This window comes from Gordionus sp. m RMFG-2023, chromosome 1 (genome assembly GCF_954871325.1).
Source record: "Gordionus sp. m RMFG-2023 chromosome 1, tfGorSpeb1-WG-v2, whole genome shotgun sequence".
NCBI lineage: Eukaryota > Metazoa > Nematomorpha > Gordioida > Chordodea > Parachordodidae > Gordionus > Gordionus sp. m RMFG-2023.
The window spans coordinates 25,845,471-25,861,455 of record NC_088775.1 but is presented as its reverse complement, the minus strand read 5'-3'; the positions used below and the strand labels follow the sequence as shown (position 1 = coordinate 25,861,455).

General features: G+C 30.3%; 1 protein-coding gene across 1 annotated transcript; it reads right to left on the bottom strand.

Annotated features, from left to right (window-relative positions):
* Positions 1 to 6,058: 6,058 nt before the first annotated feature.
* Positions 6,059 to 8,828, bottom strand: LOC135923547 (uncharacterized). Its single transcript, XM_065458356.1, has 2 exons — positions 7,744 to 8,828; positions 6,059 to 7,709 (listed from the first exon to the last, which is right to left on the bottom strand). Exons 1-2 carry the CDS (start codon positions 8,826 to 8,828, stop codon positions 6,059 to 6,061), a joined length of 2,736 nt encoding a protein of 911 aa, XP_065314428.1.
* Between the last annotated feature and the right edge of the window lie 7,157 nt (positions 8,829 to 15,985).

Below are 15,985 nucleotides of genomic sequence, written 5' to 3'. Positions count from 1 at the left end.
GACACTAGCAAGATCTAACGGGGAAAAGGCCGCGTTGTTTCTTTGAAGTCTACCGGATAACGAATTTAACAACATTGGAACAATCTGTACAGTGGCAGACCTACCGGACCCGATAGCTCTTCTCGGCAAATTCAAGCTCCAACACCCCTCGAAGACCGAGAAGGTCAAACTCTTCATTTTTTATGTTGCCACCCAAGGCAAGGAGGAGACGTTCTTAGCATTGATTACACGGGTAGCCAGACTCAATAAAAAATGTAAATTCAATGGCATCAAAGCATTATCGAGTAGGTGAGAGTTGCTTCGATTTCCAAAGATGTCAGGAGAGCGATCAGGGGCTCTATGATGATGAAAGTAATATTCTATCTAGATATAGAAGAAGACATCAGAGAGCCAAGTGACATCAAGGGCGTGATGAAAGTAGAACCCATTCATTTGGATGAGTCACCTGAAGTACAAGAGATTAATCACATGGGCAGAGCCAAAAATAGCCATGCAACCATAAACCCCATTCAGAACTATAATGCACATGGTAAATCTCTTGTAAAATATGATGCTTTCATCCAGCAACCACAGTTCATGAATGACAACCGTCAAGGGGACAACATTTTAATGAACGTTTGTACGCTGCGTACAAACGATTTGACGGACGCCACGACAATTACCACTACAAGCATTTCGATCAACCTTACGATAATCGTCAGGATAACCGCTACTGTTTGGACAATCGCTACGACAATCACTCCGACGATAAATACAACAATCGCGGGTACAACTTCCATGACAACTGCCATGACTATCGTTGTGACTATCGTTGTGACCATCGTCAAAGCCTTGATCAACGTAAATGCCATAGAGGCGATAACCGAACCAACTATCCACGTCGCAATCATCATAGACATTACCCTCAAAATAGTAATGGTTTTCCTAAATATTCGCCGAGACCCAACCTTACAATAATGACATCTATATCAATAACAGATCTTATGATTATAAAAATCGTGACTCTCAATCGAACACCAACAATGCTATGAACATCGAAGAAAGGGATGATGAGAATGTCACTCGTCGACGTCAAAGAGTACAATATTTAGAATATTGAGGTGAACAATCTGGGGGGTCAATGACACCAGGTATGATGCGTAAAACATCACGGTAAGCATCAATAATATACCCACGTTGATGCAAGTAGACACCGGTACCAGGTACATGATACTACCGAAGCATACAGCTAGGACTGTAGATAGCAACGACAAGCAAGACTGATATGAAGCTGACAGAGTACGACAACTGCACTAATAAGATCATAGGTCTAGCCAATGTTAACATTAGGTTTGAAGGAAACACACAATGCTAGAGGCCATATTGGTGGATAGTGGTAAGTGCCCCTTGCTAGGACGTATGTGGCTCCACACCTTCAATAATATATTAAAGAAATTCATTAAGGGTAACGGAGACGATGATCTCGAGAAGTTGATCCCAACAATAAAAAAAGAGTCAACACATTCCTACAAACCCAAAATAATTAAACAAGAGAAGATTCACTTGAAGCTTGACGCTGTGCCTAAAATTATACTCCCTAGGAGAGTCCCGTATACTAGGATTGATGCAATGACTCGGGAATTGGACGGCTGGCTTAAGGGCAAAATCATAGAGCCTGTCTCAAAACATATGGGCAAGTCTTTTAACACCTGTTTTCAAGAGAGACGGCATTGTTAGGGTGTGCGCTGACTCCCTGCTCTAGAGGATTATAGATACCCGATACTGTGCACAAACTATCTGATAGCAAAGTTGGCTAATGGCAGGAAATTTACCAAAATAAATTGCAAGCAAGCTTCTCTGCAGATTCCTATACAAGAAGACCCCAGAGATCAACTCACTATATCTACTCACAAGGGCTGCTTTCTCTTTACCAAACCATCGTTCAGTTTAAAAAAAAACTACACCATGAGCATGAATGGCGTATTGCATGGCGACGAAACAGATGAGACAAAGGCGTGATGTAGATAGAGAAAGAGGCAACACGAACCAACGAGAAAAGTCCTAGACTACGCTAGACCTGTCAGAATCAAACGTATACCTAAACATTTAGAAGTTATCATAAACGTCAACGGCGTTTTCACTATACATACAAAGAAAACATAAGCCGGATTTCTTTGAAGGGTTGAATGTTGATGTATCACGTTTTCAATAAAACAAAAATAAATAATAATATAAAAAAATCTTAATTTTACCGCGTTTTCAATGAAAACAAAAATATATAATAATATTTAAAAAAATCTTATTTTACCATAAAGTAACCATTGAAAGTAACACAAATTTTATTATTGTTTCTTTCTTCCTACATTATTATAATTATATTAACTTAATAGTTTTGTATTATTAACACTAACTTAAAATAATTAACATTTAAAGTGATTGTTTTTTATTTTAGATGATATATAAAGGACAATGAATTGGAGATAAAATAAAAAAAAGGAAATGTAATTCATATTTTAACTGACGCAGATTATTTTCTACATATTAAAATGCGATGCTAAATATAAAATGTAATTATTATATATATCAAATAGTGATGCTAAACATGATTATGATAATTAAATTAATGATAAATTCAATAAAGGACATCTATATACACAACTTATTCTCATAAATTCTTTATTATGAAATATCCTTACCCTCGAAAAACGGGAGATGATAGACTTACGCCAAATGGCGTATTAGCAAGAAATAAAAGCTATATTTTTTCTTATTTATACGCATTTTCCGAATCGATAAAAAGTTACGAAGTTATATTAACGAAGTTAATTGCCCAATATTTTTTGGTCAAGAAAATGGATGTATAAATAATATCGCGAAAGAAATTCAATTACCTTAGAAATTAGAATTAGAATATACAGACCAAAGGTATATTGTTGATATAGACAAATTTATAAACCTTTTTAATTAGATGATAAAAAAATGTTCTTAAAACCCTTTGAAGGATCTTAAGAGGACCTAGTAGACTTTGTACACTCAGACTCAGACTCAAAGTTAAAAAATTGTAATTTTGTAAATATTTACAGTTAATTGTAATTCTTAAAAATCGTGATTAATTTTTTAAAAAAAAATATTTAGAGTAGATGACCCATTCATTAAAATCATTCAACATAATTTAAAAATTTTTATAATCCAACTACCAATATTTGGAGAAAATATGCTTCTCGCTTAAATTTAGTGTTAGCAAAAAAGAAAGTCACCCAAAATATAGGAAGAGTGCTAACTTTTTCATTATAAATGGAAACAATTGAACCAGATGGAATTGTTTCAAATGGTAATTTAAAAATCATAAAAAAATTTGCCTGATTATATAGGTTCATATTTTATAAATTATGGTTGTATTTTTTTTATTAATATTCAAGGATATGGGTTTGTTTCTTTCTTTACCTTAAATTTTAATGATCATATCCTATATTAATTCAGAACATTATTTTTTTTAAAGCTGATTATTTTTAAAAATAGTAACATTTAAATTAAAAAAAAAAAATTCATCTATAAGTATGGAGATTACAGGAAAACAAGACTCCTATGGTTTGATTAGATCATATATGATCTTGCTGAGGCTGCAAAAAAAAATATTAGATTATACTTAAGGTCAAAATAAATGTGAAGATGATGTGCAACAGTATATAATAGAAAAGGCAAATAAGAAGGCTGAATGGGTAATGATGCGAAGTGTTGCCACATTTCTCAATACCCCGATAATGGTGTATGCTAAGTATGGAGCTTCATTTTGCTGGCAAACATATCTGCTATTTAAATATGATGATGGAAATATAAAAAAACATTTATATTAACAATTCTGGATCCAATTGTTAATGTTATTGATTTTGAAGATACAAATGTGGATATTTTATATTTTTTTTCAAGGACCCGAACCGTTATTTATAAGGGTTCAGTTTACTTACGGTTCAGTATGTAAAAATTTTTAATGGTTACGTTTTGGTTACGGTTCTTAAGAAAAAATTTACAAAGGTTCGGTTCAGCTGATTATAAAGGTTCATAATAGTTAATTACGGTTAGAAATTTTTTTTTTTATTGAAGCAACACCATCGTCTAATTTATTTTTTTTTATAAGCATCTATGAATTATATATAAAAAAAATATATAAGATTCAAAATAGCTCATTTTTAAATATTTTATAAGTAATATATTTTCTAATATAACTGGATTCATATTTGTTTGTTGTGTCGATAACACAAATTTTAGCTCTGAAAAGGCCCTTTCTACAGAAATTTGTGTTGCAGGAACCGCCAGTACTATAAGAGCAAGTTTATATAATTCTGGATATTCAATTTTTTTTTGATTCCTAAAATATAAAAACTGAATCGGTTTAACCTTTTTAATAAAGGTTCTTTTTACTCTTTCAAAAAATAATTATATCGGTTCGGTTACGGTTCTGATATATAAAGCGGTTTATAATGGTTTAACGGTTCGTTACGGTTCACTCCGGGTCCCTGAATTTTTTACTAAAAGCATTTTAGTTGATTGTATTTGTCTAGTTTTAATGCATATTTCTTTTTATTTATTCTATTTTAAGCATATTATAAATAAATATGTTATGTGGAGTCATTCTTTTTATGTTAAATTGTGGAGTCATTCTTTTCAAGTTAAATTGTAGAGTCATTATTTTTATGTTAAATTGTGGAATCATTCTGTTTATGTTAAATTGTGGAGTCATTCTTTTTATGTTAAATTATGGAGTCATTCTTTTTATGTTAAATTGCGAAGTCATTCTTTTTGTGATGAATATTATTTTTTTGATATTAAAAAATGCTATTTTTAGATCAATTATATTAGTAATCAATTTATATTTATTTTATAGTAGATATATATATAGATAAAAAAACGAAATAAAATAGTTGTTTTTTTTCTCAGATTTTTTGATTATTTTTCTTGGCAAGATGTTTTGGGCAAAATAAGAAGTTGAAAGAGAAGTAGAAAGGGATTGATTTTTTTAAACCCTTCATTAAGGTAATAAACAATATTTGATTAAAATTTAACTATTAATATATAATTAATAATTTTTTGGAAATAAAAATTTAAATTTAAAAATAAAACTATCCTTGATTAAAACGTAAAAAAATATATAGACTATATGTAAAGATATCTTTTTTTCATACCATTTTTATATTCATTTTATTACAACACCATACAATCACACCAATTATTATGTTTACTTTAGATTAATTTGTATTGCTAATGCAATTTTTCCGATATTCTTAAAATAAATTTGGAGATTTTTTTAAAATCTGAATTAATTCTTTTTAACTCAAAAATGACTATATTAAAAATTTAGTATATAACATGAACATGAATATCATTTTTTTAAATAAAAAAATTTGCCACCAAATAAGTTTTAATAAAATGTTAAAATTCGTAATGAATATTTGGTAACTCACTGAATCACGGGGAAATGTTTAACTTTATTTTTTTTTATTTATTTTATTAATTTTTTTTTTAAATTAAAAAATTTTTTTTTTTATTGTTTGGTCTATTGTTGTTAAACGGCTCGTTTTGAGCCGATTTTTAAAAACGACTAACACAATATTTTAGCCAGAAAAATGTTATGCAAGCCTGAAGATTTTGCTCATAGATGGAACAAAGGTCTAGACATATATTATCGTAATCTCGAAGCTTAGGCAATACTTTTTTGGCTAAAATATTGAGTTAGCCGTTTATAAAAATCGGCTCAAAACGAGCCGTTTAACAACACTATCTGGTAGAATGAAGTCATATTTTAATTTTAACAATTTAGCTATAAATTGTCTAATTTGGTATTTTAATAATTTGAGCGATACAATTTTATAAAATTATAATAACTGGAAACAATATTATATATAAGAGTATCAATTAAATTATATTTAATTTTATGGGTCATTCAATTTCAACGATTTTATTAAACAAGTTACTTTTAAATCTAAAAATAACTATTTCTTTTTTGAAATATATACCTCTTTCCACAAAATTTTTTTTAATCTAATAAGTATATATAAAATTAACAATGACTATATTTGATAAACTAGGAGGGAAATGGGAGTGTTTCGAAGAAACATTTGTAGTTCCCCTTTAGGATTTCAAATTGGACTTTTTGTTTAAGAGATAGGGACTCGTTTTTGACCCCTGTCCTTAACGAAATTCTTCTACCCAATTGATTTAAGAACTTTAGGGATTGGGGATCGGGGTTTCCAAGGACGCTAAAAATTAGGGGAATAAATATAAAAGAGTTAGGGAGGAATCTATATTTATTAAACTTATTGGTTTCTTGTAGTTCCAAGGGGTCGGTATTTCCGTTAGCCGGAAAGGAGGTAACACAAGAGACGTCCCAGACAAGTCTTTTGCCGCCGTGCCAAGACGTTAAAGACATGCCGTCAGGGCGCTTACCGTCAGCATTTAGGAGCCCCAATGGCTCCAAGCTATTGGGGAAACCGGCCGAAATCAAGGCTTTGCCGATTAACCTATTAAGGTTGTCGTGCCTCAGGAAACGGCCACTGACTTTGAGGCAAGAGAAACAATGTCTAGAGAAAGGATCAACCTGTTTGTGACAGGCGGCACAGGTGTCCACAGAAGGGATAAGGCAACCAAGCCTATGGCCAATGGCAGTTTGAAACTCATCGTCTGTGAGTAACGTTTCCTTTTTACCACTCGGAATCGCGTCTAGCAATTCATGGCCGTTAGAGTTTTTTTTTGCGTTTCTGAGCAGTTGAAGGTTAGTTAGCTCAGGATACATACAAAGTTTTTCAAACGAGCATTGAAGCATAGGGACCAGGAAGCTCTTTAGATGGCAGGAAATTGGCTGCTCGGAGCCTTGGGTGATTAGAGTAAGCCACTCTTGTTTAGCTGAAGATAGAAGGGGATAGTCCAACTCGATAAGCGAGGAAATAGAATCGGCGAAGGATATTCGAGATGAAAGAAAACACGCAATTGCCATAAGGAAGGGGGGTAACAATCCCAGTCCACCCTGGTAAGCGGGCATAGAGGAGAGGGACCAATTGAAATCGGAAAAATTTAAGCCTAAAAGTGGTTCGATAAAATGTTTAAATTTTAATTCGAAGACCTTAAGGAGAGTATTGTACTGGAAAACGGGGGAAGATTTAAATAAATGTAAGAATTTAGGTAGAAAAAGACATTTTTTGGTGAGAAAGAAGAACTGATGTTTGGGGAGATGAGGAAGATTCTTGAGTGAATTGGAAAGGGAATGGATCAAATCCTCAAAAGTTTTTTGACAAAAGGAGATTGAAAAACCAATAGGGGAACCTAAAAGACAGAGTTCCTCATGCGGAATGATTGTAAAATCTAAGGGAGGAATAAAATCCTTATTGTTGAGGGAGGAAATTTCACACTTTTTCCTATTTAGGGAAAGACCAATTTTCGAAGCTTCCATTTCAACGTACTCTATGGCCGACATAACATTGGATAAAGAACCGCCAAAAGAGCCATCGTCGAGATACCATAAATTAAGGTCTAATTGGAAATTAGTCTTTAAATTTTTGATCAAATCATGAATCCCTATAGTAAAGAGCAGGGGGCCTAGAGGATCACCTTGCTGTATCCCCTCTTCGGAGGAGATGGAAAATTCCCCGAATTTGAGTAACGAAGGGAATCCATAACAGGAATTAAGGAAATTCCCATATTTTGGGAAATGGTGTAAAAAAGATGGTAAGAATGCCCTCCTATGGATGGTGTTGAACATTTCTGAAGTCTAACTTGCAGAAAACCTTATCGGCCTCAGTATTTATAAAAATACGCGCAACATGTGAGGCCACTTCACACCCACCTCTCACTCCAAATCCTAACTGTGAAGGAAATAAGAAGGAACTAGCCTTAGGCCGAATCCTATTTACGATAGCCTTGGCGACTAAGCGACGAAAGAATGACCCTATGGCTATGGGTCTAACGCCGCCATCCGGTTTGGTCAAGGAGACAAGACGGGCGCCAAAAATAATAGGACGAATGCAAAGGGGAACTTCGCGTACGAGGATATTATTGCACAGTTCGGTTAATGCTTTCAACAAAGGGTCAATGAAGCCACTATCAGGGCATTGAATTAACTCCACAAAGAAACCAGGTCTGAAGCCGTCCAACCCCCCTGTCGTCCCTTTTTTAAAGGACTTTAAGCACTTAAGTACTTCGTCACAGGTAAAGGGAATAGGGGAGGAGGCATGCGGGTGGATGTTAAAAGGGGACGCTCGTGGATGTTTTTCAAGAAGTTGTTTAAATATGGTAACGTTGATAGGAGAAATAGAGTCATCGGAGGACAATATTCGGGCCGCACCGCTAATATCTCCAAGATCTAATTTTTCGGAGATCAATTTGTGACGGAAGGAGTTGGGGTTTAAAGCGTACGAAGGAGAAAATTCATCGATAATTGTATTTTCAAAATTGGAAACTTTTTCCTTAATTAAGGCAGATAAGTTATTTATTTTATTTTTGGGTTTAACTAGGACTCGAAAACAAAAACTAACCAGGTCTAACCATAAGGGTAGTGAGGAGAAATCCGAATTCAAATTATTTATAAGTGACATGAGGAACCTAGAAATGGACTCTCGGGCGGCTATAGGGATCCTAGAAAGAACTGGGGGCTTATGCGAATTAAGGAATAAATCAACAGAGCTTGATGAACATGGTGGAATGGGGTCATACGAGTGAGGAGCGTTAATTAAAGGATCTGGGCCGTAAGAGAGGGGAAATTTTCCAGAATTGTGGCACGCGGGTGAACCATGTTTCCTAAACACGCCATTTAAATTAAGCGAAACTATTTTTAAGCATACTTGACAACAAGAGTTAACCATGAGATGGCTTTGAAAGGGAGAAAACACAAAAAAAAAATATATATATTAACGGATATAATTTTGATTGGAAGAAAAAAAAAAGATGAAATGGGGAAAAAAAAAATCAAAATTGGGAAGAGAGGAATACCTGATCTATCCTTTCAGAAGTATTATCGAGATTAGAGGGGTTGGTAAATTTGAAAAAAAATAATAATAAATAAACAATAATATTTATAAAATAAGACTAGGTACAAAAAGTATAAAAAGTATTATTACGAACAAAAAAAAAAGGGGGGGGGGGTATAAACAAGAAAAAAGGGGGAAAGAAAAAAATCAAAAATTGAAAGAAAAAAGAAAGATTATGAACAATCGAAATTAGGAGGGTTGGTAAATTTAAAATAATAATAAATTAGATGCAATGGCAAATAAAAAAAAAAATAATCGAAAATACTGGTAAACCAAGAAATGCAAAAAAAAAAAATTAAACTTTGTCGGGGAAATCTTTAGGGTGTGGTAATGTAAAAAGAATTCAAACTTAAGGAAATTTTTCTACGGCCGCAAAATAGGGAAATCTTAAGGTTGTCTTAGAACTATTCGTTACACAAAAGAAGTTAAGCGTTTCTACTATTTGAAAAAGAAAGTTTTGATAGGACAAGCCTCCCTCGATAGTGCTTTCAGCGAATGTTGATATGTAGTTGGAAGAGCGATAATTGATTATTTCGAATATGTTGGCATAATATTATATCATCTTTGAAGAGTGTAGATTATTATATTTTAGAAATCGACATTTTAATTGGACAAGATGTCTTTTTTTTTTGGGAGAATTGAAAAGGGACGATATTTTCCGTGAATGGAGAGAACATTATCTACGACCTTATATAAGAAATTGTTGGAGAAAATCATCGTAGGAAAGAATAGTCAATTTCGATAACTATGACCGGGCATTAGTAGAGGCTCGGGGAATAAGAAAATCCAAAAAATATAAAAACCGGAAGAGGAGATATGCTCAAAAATAAATAAAATATTGTTTTTTTTTATTGTTCGAAAATTGTGCTTTCCGCGAATGTTGATAAGTAGTTGGAAGAGCGATAATTGATTATTACGAATATGTTGGTATAATATTATATAATCTTTGAAGAGTGTAGATTATTATATTTTAGAAATCGACATTTTAATTGGACAAGATGTCTTCTTTTTTTTTGGGAGAATTGAAAAGGGACGATATTTTCCGTGAATGGAGAGGACATTATATACGACCTTATATAAAAAATTGTTGGAGAAAATCATCGTAGGAAAGAATAGTCAATTTCGATAACTATGACCGGGCATTAGTAGAGGCTCAGGGAATAAGAAAATCCAGAAAATATAAAAACCGGAAGAGGAGATATTCTTCTTAAAAAAAACTTATATTGCGTAGTGAAGATTTCGGTTCTATTCCACTCATTTCTTTTGTTTATAAATTTTTTTTTGATTAATTATTTAGTATTTGATTTAATAGCCCTTACTATTTTGTAATTTATGCAATACAATTTTAATAAAATTATAATAACTGAAAACAATATTATATATATATGTAAAGGTTGTATGATTCCTCGATCAATATAGAAAAAATAAAAAAAGCGATAATTTTTTTGATTTGATAATTAAGGTTGAAAAACTTTTAATAAAATTTAATCTCATCCCCCCAAAATCATCAAGCATATGTAAAACGCCTACAAATTTTCGAGATTTTTTAAACGAGACCAAATTACAATTTGATTGTGAAAAAGCTTTAATTGGAATTCTTTAAAAAAGAATTATTTTAAAATTATTGATTAATTTGTTCATCGTGTTTTGGATTAGATTTACTCAAAGTGATTATAATCTTCTAAAAAAAATTATACATAGTCGCTCCTTGATCCCGATTTTTTTATATCAGATAAAATGGCCCCATTAGGATCATTATTAAATTTAAACATGGAAACATTACATCATGAAGTGAAAATAGCAAAATGATTATTAACTGCAGAAGTTAACTAAACACATAATTTTAAAAACATCCAAAATATTATGTATAAAAAAATATGTTGCATCAGCAGTCATCATCATTCACCTATCAACAGCTTCTTGTGAGGCCTCATTCTCTACACTAAAGAGAGCTCTATCTATCGAGCACTAGAGAATCGATGAAAGATCAACATAAACGAAATTTTTATCTTTTATTCATTTTTGTTAAAATTTAAAAATAGAAAAAAATCGCATTATATTATAATATTATTTTGTATTCATATTATACTTACAAATTTTTAATAAAAATAGCAAAATACTTCTATGAATGCCTAATTATTTGTTAATTTTAAAAAAAGTGCCCCCCCCCCCACCCTTCTAGTAAGCAGTTCATCCCACCAGCTGGAAATTCCTGGTTACTGCCCTGTGCCTGTAAATATTTTGATTAGGAGTGTTTAGGTTAATTAAAAAATTTCTTTAAGTTAATTTAATGGATATTTAATTAAGGTGTTTTATCAAGTAGAATAAAAAAATATAGGGTAATTGTAATTTTGGATTGATGGTTCAATTTAAAAAAATTTATATATTTTTTTAATTCGAAATAAGATCCGTGTTTCAAGTTTTTTATTAATTTGGTTTTCAAGAGTTTGTTTATAGACTTATATTATGATTTTAAATGGTATTCATAATTTGAATTAGGCTAAGATCATCACTTGTGATTTTAATAATTGGGATAATTTCATATATTACATAGTATATTCCATACAACATTCATTTATATATAAAACCATGATCATTCATAAGGTAGGATGTTAAAATATATGATAAAAATTTCTACAATTTAATAATAATGTTTGGCAGTTAAATACTATTTAACATCATACATACATAAGTAATCATTATATCATTATAATCTATTATATACTATAATCCAATTCTTCATATGATTTCTACATTACTACATTTATCCTTCATTAATTGAAAGGAGACCTACATCTCCTAAAGGTATCTACGACTTAAATTTCACGTAAAAAATCTTTGCCATTGGTTTTTGTTAATTAGATAATTTTTTGAATATAAAAAATTTTATATTTTTCTTTCTTTTACTTTTTGTAAAATAAATTAAATGACCTTTTCGTAAATTTTCTTTTACTTTTTATAAAATTAAGGACGAACTTGTCGAAATTATTTTTTGTATATAACCTTTTAAAAAACTTATTATTTCAATATGTAAAAAATGTAAAAAATTGTAAAGTTCAAAATATATATAAAGAACACAAAATGTTAAATATTTTAGTGTTTAAAGTATTAATAAAAAATAAAATAAAAATTTAATTATTTTTTGTATGTTTTTTGAGCCTTCCATTAAAATTAAAATACCGTGTACTGTTCCTTTTTCTAACATCAACTTTTCTCTTCCAATCAAAATGATCTTCCAAAAGAGCATAGCATCAATATTAGCTGCCATAGTACGATTGATCTCAACCTAGAGTATTATATCGTTTTCCTTCTTGATTGATTTCTCACCGGAGTATCAATATCGATGTATCTCCCCCCAGAATACCCATATCAATTCCATTGTTGATTAATTTCCAACCCGAGTATCAATATCGACAGATGTCAGACCAGAGTATTCTTATCGATTACATTGTATGTTTGTTCTCCCACCTAATCGTTATCGATGCCATTGTATGCTTGATCTTTTACGGGAGCATCGTTAACGAGGCCATTGTAGATTGATCAACATTTAGCTTGAACGGCTCATGAGGTTATCATTATCCTAAAGCTCATTAAGGATCGCTATTATCTTTGGATGGACCCTGAGGTCACTTTTATCTGAGTTGGCCAAAAGAGCGCTATCATTCTTGGATCACCCATAAGATAATCCAGATCCCAAAATGACACAAAATAATTTTAGTTTTTAACCCAACTACGGCTAGATCTAGCTGAAGGAAGTCCTATTAGTTTTGCATAGGTCACGTGATTTGAGAGACCAACGTCCTTATTAGTGTTGTTAAACGTCTCATTTTGAGCCGATTTTTAAAAACGGCTAACTCAATATTTTGGCCTTAAAAATATAGCCTACGCCTTGAGATTTTGCTAATAAATGTCCAAGCCTTTGTTCCTTCTACAAACAAAATCGTCAGGCTTGAATTATATTATTCTGAATGAAATAGTGAGTTAGCCGTTTTTAAAAATCAGCTCAAAACGAGCCGTTTAACAACACTAGTCCTTATATCTTTATTTCATAGTTTAATAATCATAATCCATAAACCAATCTTTATGTAATTGTCGCTTTATCATTAATAATTCCATGTTTTCCCATATAATTGTTCCAATAATGTTCATTTCACTAAGAGTAATCAATTTCCATAAATCAATACATTTCCATAAGTAATAAATTATATCACATTTTTATATATATCCAAATGAATGTTAAATTTTATCAACAGAGTTTTAAATATTCATATTTTCAAAATTATTCAACCATTATAAAATTAGTTAGCTATCAGCATGAACATTTTTATTGTACCAAATTAACACGACCATTTCCAATCATTCCGATAATTAATTCATAACATCTAATAGACTCATGTTATAGGTTCTTTGGGCCGTTGCCAATTTAATAATTGGGATGATTTAATATATCACATAATTCAAACAACAACCATGATCAGTCATAAGGTAGGATATAAAAATATATGATGGAAGTTTTTACATTCTAATAATTATGTTAGGCAGTTAAATACCACCCGACATTATAAACACATATATAATCAATATTATCTATATATATATTATAATGCAATTATACATATTATTTTTACATTAATGTAGTGAAGTTTGGCTGAGGTACTTTTTACCCTACTTTAGAGTTTTTAAAAAATATTATTTACCTATCTCTTTCAATATTCCTATAAATAAAAAATATTGATAAAAAAATATGACTATAATTTCAAATATTTAAATTCTTTATTTATTGCATTTCAAAATAATAAAATTTTTATATTGTCATCCCCAAGTCTAGAGCAACGATCTTGCCATACTAAATAATAATTCAGCAATAGCACTAGAGGGTAATGTAGTATTAAATTTAATGTACATATTTTTTATATTAGAAAAATCATCAAAAAAATTCAATGGAGGAGATTTAAAAAATGCGTCTAGAGTATTTTCAATAGTATTATTATCAAAAAAATTATCTATAGTAGATAGCGTTGCTAGGGTATCCTAATTTTATATAGTATTATTTAACGTTACCATTTGCCTATCAAGTTACTATTTGGATTCAGTCAAATTAATATATGGCCAATTCAACTTAAAACTAGGGTGAACAATAGCAGCTATGTTTAACATCCAGATACTAAATATATTAATTTATAAAATATTACCATTAAATAAATGAGTCTGATAATAAAATGAGAGGTTAATAATTATTTATTGTAATTTATAATATAATTCTTAAATAATATCTTATGACCAGTTGAAACATACCATGTTTGGAGTGATCCGGAAAATTAACATTCACTTAAACTCATCTAGCTCAAAAATTATTAAAGATACTTTCAAGTTTTATTTAAAGATAAAGGATTGGGCTGCACATTGAGGTTAAATTTGTTTGAATTACCTTTAAATGTTTTCTGAAGTTGAAGCTAATAATCTTGTTTGATAATTGTTGTGATTGCATTATTTTAATTTGAACTTATTTAAAATCTTGTGTATATAAATTTGAATATTTACGGAAAATAGTTTTTTTCCCTTTATATTAATTTATAATTAATTTTTGGTATTAGTATTTAATAAAGGATTCAAAACTATAATTTTCGTATATATTTTTATTTCTATTTTATATTTAGGTTCTACTCCCCCAATCCAAGAATTACCAACTGTGACAATAATAAAATCCTCTGGCACATCTTACAATAAAATTTACACCCTGTTAATTATTTTATCGAGATTAAAATATTTTACGAATTTAGGAAAAGCAAATTCCATATTATTAACACTTTCAGAAAAATTACTTTGTCGATATATCTGTACCAAAATTATCTTCAATATTAATCTCTATTGTCAACATTTAAAAATTTTAATTATTTTGAAAATTTGATTTATAATTCATATTCTTATATAATGATTTAAATTTAAATTTCAAATTAAATTAAAAGATTCTGATTTTATATTTTAAAATAAGTGTATTTATCAGAGACCTGTAGAGGTACTATTTGCATAGGTCGGCCAGGCTTTATATTTTTAGGCCCTTTTCGGACAGGCCTGGATTTTTTTTAAAATATATTACATATATTTTTAATTTTTATAACTAATAATGGCGATTCAAAATTTTCATGTGCGGCCTCATTCTCTACATCGAAACGAGTTCTGAGCACTAGAGAATCGAAGTTCGTAAAAAAAATTTATTATTTTGATGGCTTATGAAAATAACACAGAATTTATATGAACAATATTTAACTTTATTTACTTTAAAAATTTTTTTATTATTCAATTTATTTATGTTAAATTAAAATAAAAATCGTCATTACTTTTCAGAGACATTTTACCATATCTTTTTAGTTTATACTTTAAAATCGAATATTGATTTTTTTTTGTATATGGTTGTAAGCTAAAAAATTAAATGTATAAATAAATAGTTCAATTAATTGTTTTATATTGTATAATTTATAATTTATAAATTTTGAATGAATTTAAGAGGCGCACTTTGGATCGTTCAAATTCGGATCGAGGGATCATAGGATATTAAGCCATTTTTTTATAAATGGATTTATATCCCCATTCACAATTAGCTCCAATTCGCATTGAAGTATAAAAAATATGCTATGTTTTTGCATACTTCGGCCCTAATTTGCGCTAACTATGAATTCAGGTTTAAGCGGACAAGATAATTTGATATAAATTTTATAGGACGTCGGTTATTGATTTCTTTTCTAAATTGATGAAACATGATTTTGTCATAAATTTGACGAACTTTTGTATTTCCATAAGATTATCATGAATAGTCGTTATAGATTTGATGATTATTTGGAAGTGAAGATAAGGTAAGAATAGGATGATGCCGCTTAATTAGAAAGAATTTACAATTGTTAGCTGTTGTGTTCACTTTTAAATGAGGCAAAATATTTTCCTTTTAGACTGGCTCTACCAAAATTTATTATTAATTTGGGATAAGAAATTCTTAA

Coding starts and splice junctions, on each gene's coding strand:
- LOC135923547 (XM_065458356.1), bottom strand. CDS start 8,828: ATGGTTAACTCTTGTTGTCAAGTATGCTTAAAAATAGTTTCGCTTAAT. Junction 7,710..7,743: donor GCCGATAAGGTTTTCTGCAA/GTTAGACTTCAG, acceptor CACCATCCATAG/GAGGGCATTCTTACCATCTT.